This window comes from Brachyhypopomus gauderio, chromosome 2, assembly GCF_052324685.1.
Source record: "Brachyhypopomus gauderio isolate BG-103 chromosome 2, BGAUD_0.2, whole genome shotgun sequence".
NCBI classification, from domain to species: domain Eukaryota; kingdom Metazoa; phylum Chordata; class Actinopteri; order Gymnotiformes; family Hypopomidae; genus Brachyhypopomus; species Brachyhypopomus gauderio.
In genome coordinates, this window is record NC_135212.1 from 17,840,435 (window position 1) to 17,852,716 (window position 12,282).

At 42.1% G+C, this 12,282-nt stretch overlaps 1 protein-coding gene across 2 annotated transcripts in view; it reads right to left on the reverse strand.

Moving 5' to 3' along the window:
- Positions 1-11,588, reverse strand: part of si (sucrase-isomaltase) — a 43,696-nt gene extending 32,108 nt beyond the window's left edge. The window contains exons 1-12 of one of the 2 annotated variants that reach the window (XM_076989236.1): positions 11,366-11,588; positions 10,420-10,522; positions 8,716-8,828; positions 7,208-7,328; positions 6,883-6,992; positions 6,106-6,257; positions 4,051-4,222; positions 3,673-3,772; positions 3,167-3,279; positions 1,155-1,280; positions 525-656; positions 186-302 (exon numbers count right to left, since the gene is read on the reverse strand). In XM_076989236.1, the coding sequence (XP_076845351.1) occupies positions 186-302; positions 525-656; positions 1,155-1,280; positions 3,167-3,279; positions 3,673-3,772; positions 4,051-4,222; positions 6,106-6,257; positions 6,883-6,992; positions 7,208-7,328; positions 8,716-8,828; positions 10,420-10,522 (1,359 nt within the window). In that variant the 5' untranslated portion in view covers positions 11,366-11,588. Of the gene's footprint in view, positions 1-185; positions 303-524; positions 657-1,154; positions 1,281-3,166; positions 3,280-3,672; positions 3,773-4,050; positions 4,223-6,105; positions 6,258-6,882; positions 6,993-7,207; positions 7,329-8,715; positions 8,829-10,419; positions 10,523-11,365 lie in introns of those variants that run through there. The other variant, XM_076989244.1, reaches the window with a different exon arrangement.
- Between the last annotated feature and the right edge of the window lie 694 nt (positions 11,589-12,282).

Below are 12,282 nucleotides of genomic sequence, written 5' to 3' on the forward strand. Positions count from 1 at the left end.
GGTTGCGTTTTATGGAACACAACACTGTAAAGTCTGAGGGATCTCCATGGTGCTACTTGATGAGAATCTACGACTGCTGCCAGAGGAACAGTTTGTGCTCTTGGTTAGATGGTTTCAGATCATTTGTTATCAGCCCACACGTTTAGAACTCTAAGCCAGAAACGCTCATCTCGACCAACATTTACCTCCCCCACCAGTGGGGTCTTGCCGTCTGATTCGGTGATCCAGGCCTCAGTCTGGCTTCCCCGGTCATAGGACCCATATGCTCCGTTAATTCTCTTTTTGGTGGATATGGCAGGATCCTGGCACAAAGAGAGCACATTAGCAGCTTGATTACAAAGATGGTTCCCTCTCGCTACCCATTCATCAAGCCAGCAGCACAGGTGTTCAAGCACAGGTGGCAGAACACTTTCTTTCTTTTTTTTTTGCTTTTTTTTGCTTTTTCATCCAACAGCCTCTCCCCACAGACAGAACTAGAAGTTAATAGGCCAAATAAGACCGCATCTAAACATACGGTGACTCACCAATATCAAAATGTATTTTTGCCCCTGCTCATGCATGTAGTCAGCAAACTGTGGCAGGTCCTTGAATTTCACCATGTCATACGTGAAGTCCTTTTTCTCCTCCATGTAGTCTATATCGGTGTACTGGATGTCCTGGAACAGGCGGCACAGGAGAACAAATGAGAGAGTGCCTGTCCTCTTTATCTCCTTCGCCGGCATTAGTGTCTCGTGGGCCCTGGCCTTGATGCATAGCTCGGTCAGTGCCTGCTGTTTATGCTAGTACGCTAGTGTGCTAGTGCTTGCTGCTGTCTGCCTTTGATTGAGCTGGCACCCTCACTCCCCCACCAGAAAGCCTCAGCAGATGGTGAGGTGCTCCTGCCAGTTCTTTGCAAATGCTAATCAGATGGAGACACATTAGCCCGGCTTGCTAATGCCCTCTTTGTTTAAATCACATCGAGCGCTGTCCTTCAGCGCATCTTACAGCAATTACGTGGGAGGCATTAGATGCGTTGGACCCCGCGTGTGACGTGGTTGCATATTTTAACGTGTTTTTGAGCGCAAGGCACTAAAGGAATTGGTGAAGCAAATACTGTTTGGACGTTGGGAGGAATTTCCTGGAAGGGGGCTGGCGCCAAGCTTGCTGGCACTTACATAAGGCAGACCGATCACACGATTCCTCTCCACTACCGTCTTCACTTCGGCCAGGCTGCCGTAATCCCATCGAGAGAGCTGGAAGCCCAGGGACCAGTACGGGGGGATCGCTGGTCTGCCAACCAGCTGGAAACACAGACACAATGTGCTCAACAAAATATAAACACACAGGACATCAGCTCCAACTGTTACACAAACCCTTAGCAAAAATCTGAAACTGGGAAGGTAAGTCCCACTCTTTTAATTTCCCAATACACCAGCCCAATGCTTAATCCAGTGATCAAAGTCCCCCACGAGTCAAACACATATCCAGCTGAGAACGTTCCGTCCGGACATGTAGGTTCTCCCGCCCCATGACTCCTCGTGGAAAAAATTGTATCAATTGTGTTGAGAGACCACTTAATCATTCCATATTTCTTGTTTAATTCAAAGAGCAGCATCAGGGTACTGAGCTGAGACAGAGAAGCTAAGCTAACAACCAGGGAGTGAGAGATCACCTCTCGTGAAAACACTGAAGAGTGTTTGGGAACGACAGCAACTCAGCCACAAAGTGGTAGGCCATATAAGCTGACAAAGTGGGGTCAGCGGATGCTGAAGTGCATAGTGCGAAAATGTCACCAACTTTCTGTATAGTTAATCACTACAGACATCTAAACTTCATGTGGCCTTCAGATTAGCTCAAGAACAGTGCACAGAGACTTTAATGGAATGGGTTTCCATGGTTGAGCAGCTGCATCCAAGCCATACATCACCAAGTGCAATGCAAAGCGTCGGATGCAGTGGTGAAAAGCACGCTGCTACTGGACTCTAGAGCAGAGGTGGCATGTTCTCTGGAGTGACAAATCTCCCTTCTCCTAGCAATCTGATGGGCGAGTCTGGGTTGGCGTTTGCAAGGAGAATGGTACATGTCTGACTGCGTTGTGCCAAGTTTAAAGTTTGGTGGAGGGGGGATTATGGTGTGGGGTTGTTTTTCAGGAGCTGGGCTTGGCCTCTTAGTTCCAGTGAAAGGAACTCTGAATGCTTCAGCATACCAATACATTTTGGACAACTCCAACTTTGTGGGAACAGTTTGAAGGTGGCTCTTTCCTCTCCCAACATGACTATGCACCAGTGCACAAATCAAGGTCCAAGACTGTCTAGTGTGTCTGAATTTGACTGGCCTGCACAGAGTCCTGACCTTAACCCGATAGAACACCTTTGGGATGAATTTGAGCGGAGACTGAGACCCAGGCCTTCTCGTTCAACATCAGTATGTGACCTCACAAATGCGCTTCTGGAAGAATGATCAAAAATCCCCATAAACACACTCCTAAACCTTGTGGACAGCCTTCCCAAAAGAGTTGAAGCTGTTCTAGCTGCAAAGGGTGGACCAACATCATACTGAACCCTATGGATTAGGAATGGGATGTCACTTAAGCTCATATGTGAGTCAAGGAAGGTGAGTGAATACTTTTCGCAATATAACGTAGTGTATATATACACTTTATCTGTATGTACAGAGTTTTAGTATCTACAGATACTATTAGAACTATCATTCATTTTCCAGAAATCTAATATAGCTTAGTCCAATGGTCCACGTGTACCAACAAGAGCAGAATTTGTTACTTGGATAGACTGATGTTTCTCTGGAGAACTATTTGGCTTCAAACTGCTTTACTAAGCTCCAGTGACATTGTTACAGACAGCTGGATATTTTTTCAACAGATGTTCTTTGCGAAAGCTCAAACACTAACAGGAGCAAAGACATTGTGTGGAAGACCATACCAAAATGAACTAAGATCAGTACTTAAGAGAGGGTGTCAGTACAGCTGGTATATTTTACATTCATGTGTAGGTTGTAATCCACCACTGCCAGTACCAGCTCTGTGCTAAAAAGAATTACTTCACTGACTCAGCTAAAACCTTTCATTTATGGAAAAAAATATATTAGTTTGGTTTATTTTTTAATAAATTTCAACTGAATACATTTTATACAGAAGTAGCTGTCTGTCACTGGCTGTGCCTTATCTGACCATGGTGAACTCCTGTACAATGGCTTCAGGTGTGTCTCCGAGCATGATGTAGAAGTCCAGCACACCTCCAATGGTCCTGTAGGTCACTGCTGGTGCCGGCTGAAGGACCACATCTGCAAAAACAGCCGGTGATGAACACATTATTTCCATCTGTTCTCAGGTACTCACAGAACCCCCTCCACCCCCCACCCCCCGGGATTGCAAACTGCATAAGTTTGCAGTTGTTGCTAGTGGCAAGGACCAGGATTCCATTCAAAACGAACACTGATGTACATCCACTCATGAATGTGGAGGCTTGTTTCTGTACTGGTTAACCGTGTCAAACAGATTCACGAACGCGGCAGGCAAATATGCACCATGAATTCTGTCGCCGCATGCTCGATAAGACTCGATGGCCTTTCTCTTTCTTTATTCAATTTTTCTGCCGCGGCCGAGCGATTATTGCCGTGTCTGTCCTGGGTTTTCTAAAGCGATTACAGTGCATTAGCGTGGTCGGACTCGCTTACCCATGGCATTGCTGTTCATTAAGAAAACGCCGAAGGATTTGCCTGTCTCATCCTCCAGACACATGAAGTAGGGGTAGTGACCGTACAGGTTATGCGTGCCCTGGGGAGAAGAACACAGATCTGAGAACAAGACATAAAGCTCAGTTTCATGTTGTTTTTTTAGACAGTTTTGCTCTTTGTGGGAACTTACCACCTTCAAAATAAAATATGACCCTATCTTGGCAACAGCTGTGTCTCACAGCTTGCAAAGGTGTCTGGGGCTAGGAGTGTTTACCTATGAGTAACTGTGCATGTACTACTTGGTATGTTGGTGTGTCTGTCTGTCCAGCCATGGGCCTGTGTGCTCACATGCGAGATTGTATGTGTTTCCCCACTTACGCCATTGGGAAAGGCATCTCTTGAAAAGATAGGCCACGTCTTCCAGTCAACACTGTGACGGAAATTCTGGTGCACATGTTCCCCGAGTCCGTAGATATTGTCCGTGGCGAGCTTGGCGGAAAGCTGCAGATATTGATCAGCAAATACTAGCGGAGCCATGCTAGTGTCAAACCTGAGACCGAGAGAGGGACAGGAGCGGGAGAGTGAACAGACATAAGGGCTTCAGGTGAGCTTCTGCCATGACTGATAACCAAGAGGAAAAAAAATCTGAATTCCCTATAGACGGAATGTCCTATATCTTTGCCTTTGAAGCAACAAATGTTGTTTTCTCTGTTGCTTGGCAAATGTAGTTTGGAACCTGTTACATTGGGACGTTTAATTAATTATTGCTGATAAATTGCACAATGTCACAGTCAGTGGTGCAATAACCATCAGCAATCATTAAAATGATAATATTTCATGGACCTAGACAGTTCCCTGCTATTACTCTTGATGCTGCGGTGTGTAAGTCCAAAAAGCAAAAAAAAAAAAAAAACAGTCTCACTCAGTCTATTCCATCAATTCATTTCATCTGCAGTGTGATTAGTAAATCCAGGTAGATGGAGGAAAAACCCGCGGAGGAATTTTACTTTCTGATCTTTTACTGCCCGCGTTTGTCCTGCTGGACTAGCACTATCACTATCAGAAATCAGAATCAGAATTTCTTTATTTCGCCAGGAATGTTAAACATACTAGGAATTAGTCTTGGTGAGAGCAACACATGTATGACATGTAACACGTGCACAGACTGTTGACAAACATAACTCTAAGAGAAGGTACAATACACAATAAATAGACTCGAGAATATAGTTAAAGAACTAGAAAAAATAATGTTTGAGCTAAGACATAAATAAGACAATATAATATATAAAATCTATACTGTACACATGTGAGTATGAATATATATGTATCCAGATGTTCCTGAGGTAGGTTTAGATTAAATAATGTTGTAGATGTTGCGGATGATGTTATTATTTACAGAAATAGAACTTCTGTACAGCTGTGCAAGATAGCATAATGCAAGTGGGTGACATGTCCTGTTCAGTGCAGTTAAGACCAGTTGGTTTAGTTAAGACCAGTTGGTTTAGTTAAGTCCAGTTGGTTCAGTTAAGACCAGTTGGTTCAGTAGGTTCACTAACGGCATGACATAACTGCATGAGGACGAAGCACCAAAGACAAGAGCGAGATTCATCCTGTTCAGCTCCCAGCATTCTGTTCTCATTACATAATCACCACCGTCTACTTTTCATACACGCACAAGTGCGCCAGCATCCAGCCCCACTACTCGCCGCAGCTACGGATCGTCTGCAAAGGGCACATTAATAAGACTTAATTGTGTCGCCTGGTTCTGGAATCACCGACTCCCCTAATGGTAGCACGTCTGGGTGAGTATGAATGACACGCCTATAATCACACTGTCTCTCTGCCTGGCATTGACTGACAGCCAGCAGCCCAAACAAACTGAGCCAATCTTACAAAATAATGCATAGTAATGAGCTCAGCGCATAAACCATGAACCCACAAGAGGATGAAATTCAGTATGACATTAATGTCAGCTAAGTACTGTTATTATTATTTCTTCTCTTGACATAGAGTAGTCATAAGCAGTGATTCACAGTGATTCGGGAGTGATCTCAACACTTGATGTGTGCTCTCAAGCACAGGAAATGAGGAGCGCTAAAGGGGGAGAGGGTCTGTCTATTAGCGAGAGGTACAGTGTGGTGAGAACAGGCTACGGAAACACAGCCACGCAGACGGCAGACTCCACAGACCCAAGGAGAGCTCGAGGGCAGCGCTCACCATGGAAGAACTTTTATTAGAATGGATGGATGTCAGGAAGTAAACAAGCAAACAAATAAATAAATAAACTAATAATGAATGAAAAAGTTACCCTAAAAAGTTGCACTGCTCATATTTTTAAATGTAATCTTTCTGAGACACACTTCCAACAAGTCCCTCTCCCTGAAAGTCAAGGACTTTCAGGGAGAGGACAGGACAGATGGGGGAGGCACTTACAGGACTTTTTTGGTTGATGCCCTCCGAACCCTGACCCCAAATGGATTGTCAAGGAGCTCGAGCTCATAGTTCAGGGGACCAGCTGGTGAGCTGGAAAGGGACTTCACATGTTCATGGGGAACTTCAAACCTGTCCTTTTTTGCATCTGTGATCTGGAGGACGAATGGGATAGAATGGTTGTATCTTGACGCAAGTTAAAAGTTCCATTTCAAATTACCGTGTTGTTAATGTTAGCCAGAGCTCTGCTGTTAGCCACGGTGACCTTTGTTTCCTGTGGAGTTGCCTTTTATAGTTGTATAACCTAATAGCTCAACGCAAAGCTTCTTTAGCCACTTGTGGTAAGACTGACAGTAATAACAATGTAAGCATTAAATCGAAGGCACCCTACACTAAAATAGAATGGCTACCCACTGGCCCAGGAGCTGAGAAGCTGTCAAGCATTACATTAGCTAACTGTACAAGCATTACACTAGCTAACTTTTTTTTCTGAGGAGAAAGCAACAATTTTTATGTCTCATATTACATTTTATAGGTAGTTCTACCACATACATGCACCTGTGTACCCTGCATTCCCTGTTTGTTGTTATATTTTGTACATATATGTGTACACATATGTACACATGCATTTGTGTGTATGTGTGTGTGTGTGTGTGTGTGTGTGTGTGTGTGTGTGTGTGTGTGTGTGTGTGTGTGTGTGTGTGTGTGTGTGTGTGTGTGTGTGTGTGTGTGTGTGTGTGTTGAGGGGAAGGGGTGCCTGGGCACGTTTGATAAACATACCTTGAATCTGAGGCGATTTTCTGTCTGCATTTCAGCTGTGAAAGACAGCTGCAGAATGTCATCCCCGAACAGAGAGGGAGAGTCCTTTCTCTCCAACAAGGCCTCCAGTCCTGCAAAATGTTTAACTGTGTTTTAAACTTCTGTCTATATCTTCACATATATATAAGCCCAGATAAGCCGGTGCTTCATATTTCATATAACCAGCGTATGTAATTTGATTCACTGATTTAGGCCCAGAAACCTCCAGCTAATCTGTTTAATCCATGAAGCGTGAAATGGCATGTAGCAAGCACTCTGTACCGGCTGAAGTGGCAACTGGACTCACGTGTGTTACTGCGCTGGTTTCTCTTGACCACAGTGTAGCCATGGTTACCGGAGAAGAAGCACCAGGGCACGTTGGACTGGTCCAGAGGGCCCCAGCAGCAGCCTCTCTGCAGACATTGGTCCTGGAGGGCCAGGGGGGAGTGGTAAATGGAAGAGTGGTTAGTAAAGGGCCCCGGGCCACACCCCCATGATACAGCAAAAACACCCACACCATTTACATTTACAGCATTTTATACTTGCCCTTACTCATAACAACTTACAAAAGAACTTTGAAAAATGTAACCTTGTCTTGGCATAAACAGGTTAGTGTCAAGAATACAATTAGCAAAAAGCCTAGAGCAGGAAAGAAGACTGTAAAGGTCAGTAAAAGGTTGTTTGGTTGTTTTTAGTGCATATGTACTGGGTGCTCAGTGACCCAGTAAAGAGGTTGGTGTTCAGTCTTTGAACACAGCCGGTATCTACAATTCTGAACAAACTCTTCAGTGTTCATTTGTTTCCAGCAGGACCCAACACCGTAGGTGTTAAATCAAGCAATGGTGGCCACCACTTGTCTGTCAAGTGGTGTGTCAAGAGGTGTGTAACGGCTTTCCAACTGGCCAAATTAGACTTTGTGTTAACTAAATGGCTCTATCTATAGCAGTCTCACCATTACAATACATTTCATAATGACAGACACTGAGTTGAAATAAATTGTATTGGATATTATGCACTGATTCGAATCTAAGTTAGATTAATTCAAGAGACTAATTAAAAAAGATGGAGAGCATTTGTTTAATGTTTCTGATCTGTAGACTTTGGAATCACTGTCACCATTACTCCTGGCTTCACTGTTGTCATGTTACACCCAAGAAGATGTGCTCTAGGGGTGCGTTTGCCAAATGTCTTTAAATCTCTTTAAATCCAAAGATGTGATTTGCTGGAGAAATAAATGGCAGATGTCCCTAAATAAATATGACCAGATTAAATTCTACAACCTGGAATTTAATGTAAAGCCCACCATAAATAAGGACCCTATTTAGAATCCATATAAAAAAATTGCATTCAGTCGGAAGACCAAGTGTGTAAATAGTTAATCATACAGCATACATTTTAAATAGTTTGTAATCCATTACCCTATGTTTGGCATTGTTACTATAATAATGAATTTAATAACAGATTTTCAAGAATGCAATTTTTTCTTGAAAATGTACTAATTACTATTTCTAATTAACCATTTGGCTTCTAGTATAGACCTTGCCTGTGGCTGAAAAACAAGCTCTGTTACATGTCAGGGAATTCACCAACAGTAGTGACTGTTACATGTCAGGGAATTGACCAGCATTAGTGACTGTTACATGTCAGATAATTCACCAACAGTAGTGACTGTTATATGTCAGGGAATTCACCTACAGTAGTGACTGTTACATGTCAGATAATTCACCAACAGTAGTGACTGTTATATGTCAGGGAATTCACCTACAGTAGTGACTGTTACATGTCAGGCTGTCAAGGAGAGAGCTTGGAGTTTACCTTAGAAGCACTCCCCTCTGGGAAACAGTCCACTCTTTCTGCCACAGTGTTTGGACAGATTATATCCACCGGAGGTACCGGGGTTACCGTGGGTACTGCATCCTTTGACCCCTCTGCAAATCATGAGACATGGTGTCAATAAGCAATATCTGACTATTAAAGCAAATGTGATATCTAAAGCAGTTATAGTGTGTCCATCATTGCTTTGTGGTCTGACAAAGGACTAGATAGGAACTATCCTTTGGGAACAGAAAGAACACTTGTTTCAGGGAACTTAAATAAATAGATTTTTAGTTAGATGTAAGCAAAAATAAAAATGAGAATGAAAGAACAGATGATTGAACTAACCAACCAGGGGCCTACATCTTACATTTGAGATAAGGCCATGATGCATTCATTAAGCATCAACAATCCCCTAAAACATTACAAAATGTCCAGTGTCACGTCTGACCCAGCAACTGCCTGTCTATCATCTCTTTATTTTATTGTTCCATGTGCACCTGCGTGTGTTTCAGTTTATATGCCTGCTCATTTGTACCTCCCCACCTCATTATTAGTGTTATCACCTATGTCTGGTTTAGTTCCTTGATTATCTTGTGTATTTATACTCTGTCTTTTCAGTTCGCCTTTGTGGGTCATTGCAAGTAGCCCCATGAATATCAGTCTTTGTGTTCTCAAGTACCTTCGTCTTTCTTTTTTGTATTGTTTGCTTATCGTTCTGAGTCCAGTCTAGTAATATGTACTATAGCTTCTGTTTAGTTTCTGGTTCAGTTGTGTATTTCATTTCTTTTTAAGTTTTGTCATGGCACTTATTGTTGGATACTTGTTTGTTTCTGATGGCCTTTCTTATGGGTTTGCCCCAGGTACATCTCGCTCTATCTTGCGAATGTGTTATCGCTCCATACCCATGATGTTACCTGCAACATCTATATATTTACTTTAGAAAGAGTGGTCATCCCACATTAGTAAGAGTTTTCCATATAGTCATTTTGGTAAAGTCATATTTGTCTAGCACCATTTTTATTATTCAGCACAACCCCCCCCCCCCCCCCCCCCCCAAAGGAAAAAAAAGTCATTAAACAAAATATGCAAATCCATGTGGCCTTAAACAACTCTGTGCATTGCTTCATGAATTATGTATTGATATCTGTCCAGGTTAATCCAAGGTTGTTTACAGCTGTGGAATAACTCCCCTCCCAATCATCAAGGCCACAATTTTGAAGGTTTAAATCTAGCAAGCTTGACCAATATCAAGGCTTCAAATTATGATTGAGGGTGACAGCTGTCATAATAGCCATGTCTGTCTGGGTACTCAGACAAGTATTCCTGTGCCTATGTAAGCCCCAGCTCTCTGTATGCGTATGAACCATAGTGCCTTCGGCTGTCCCATTTCATTTAGTGTCCTTCATGACAGACAGCCTCAGCATATCTTTCATGCCTTTAAAGAACATTACAGGCCCAATTTTTTTGTTGTTGTCCAAGCGAGGTAATTGTTTTTGGTCTGTTAGGTTGCTAAATCATATGAGTTTGTGTAAAAGCTTTTAAAGAAAGAAATAAAGAATAAATAAAAGAATGAAATGGAAACTTGAGTAGCTGTATATGAGAGAACTGTGATGGAGTGCACACTAGTCACAGGTCAGGCAGTCTCAGATTAGCTGTAGTACATCTAAGGTGTTGTAATTTGAGGAGGTGCTTCATACTCACCCTCTCTTGTGGCCAGCACAGCTATGAGTGCCACAGCTACCACCAGCATCATGGCAAACAACACCATCAGGGTGATCTCTAAGCCTGAGAACTTCCTCCCCATCTGACACGCATACACACAGACGCACATACACACCTTTGTCAGCCGAACACACAGAACATTTAAATACTATATGCATAAAATCTGTTAGCTATTGTGGCTGTGAGCTCAAATTATTCTCTGATGCAAAATGCGTGGACACAGAAGCTTCTAACACCTGCCTCCAATGATAATCAACAATAAAAGCAGTGGGGTGATATAAATGGACACAGTGGCAAATTACACAAGGACCAAAAACATGACAGCCATTTAAAAAAAAAAATGTGTCTGTGTCAGACTGTGTTTATTTATATAGTCCCATGTCTTGCTCAAGTCTCTTTACTCCCCCCCACCAAACAAAAAAAACCAAAAAAACCAAAAACAAAACAAAAACCCTCCTAAAAGCTGGTTTGATGGAACCCATTCAGATGCATGTATGTCTAACAATGTAAACCACAACCAATTCACTCTCAATTCTCAATCATTCTTTAAATAAATAAAATTCAATAAAGAAGAAGAATTATCGATTCTGTTTCTCTCTCCTCTTCGATTCTGTTTCTCTCTTTTTATGTCCATGGAAAAAGGCCTTTTAAATATTTTTTATGAACATTTTAATAAAAACAGGTGTTCTGCTGCACTTTGCTAAACTAAAACTAAATCTAATAGAAGACAATGAGTATTTTATTCTCTTCACAAGAGTCCACAGCTTGAGGCCAAAAGCCGCAAATGTTTTTTCTGTTCTTTTCCATAGGCACAGACATTCTGTAGCCACAGAGACATCTCCTGTTACAGTAATATCATTTGCATGGCATCTGTTGGAAAACCACTTCTAGAATGGAAATAATTCAGGTTTTGTACTCATCCTACCTTTGCTGATCGCTCTAGCAAAATCCTAGTTGAGATCACAGTAACCCAGCTGAGAAGGAACAAAGTTCCCCCAGAGAGTCCCTCTTGCTCTAGTGTTGTTCTTTTATGTTGAGCCTTCTGATAACTAAGGACTGATGTAATGATATTGTGTGTGGGCGTTTGTGTGTGTGCATTTTGTGAGTTTGTGTGTGTGTGTGTGTGTGTGTGTATGTGTGTGTGTGTGTGTGTGTGTGTGTGTGTGTGTGTGAGTTTGTGTGTGTGTGTGTGTGTGTGTGTGTGGTTTTATGGGATATTCTGCTTGTGGGAGTGGCAGTGTGTGAACATTTTTGGCTGTGGTATTGTGTGAACAGCAATTGCCTAAGAGAGTTTTAGTGTTATGAAAGTTCAGGAGAGAGCTACTTTTCAGAGAAAATGGGAAAGAAAGAACAGAGAAAAAAACTTTTTCTTTTCACACACTTTAACTACTTTGTGTACTACTGTAATACTGGCAGATACATGCACAGATAATACATTAACAACATGGAACTTGGCTTGTAAGAGATGTAAATGTTTCTTGTAGTAACATGTCTTGTCATGTAAAATAGTTAAGGGGTGATTAAGCTTCTGTATGTGTTGCAAGCATTTCTCTCCCAGTTATTTTACCTCACAATGACTACAGCTATACTTGAAGTACAGTGGTAATAAAAGGTTGCCTGTTTCTGGATAAATGCCTTTTCTGAATTAGGATGTGCTCTTCTGAATTGTTTCGCTGTACATTCATGTTGAAATAAAAATGATTTCTCTAAAAATATTGTTGAATCTAATGAGAAGTCTTCAATGAGAAATGCTTCAAAAGAATGATTACAATATATTGGTTTCAAAGAGAGGGCCAGCGGACGACGGGGCTTTTCTCTGTGATGTATTGTAACATAGCTTAG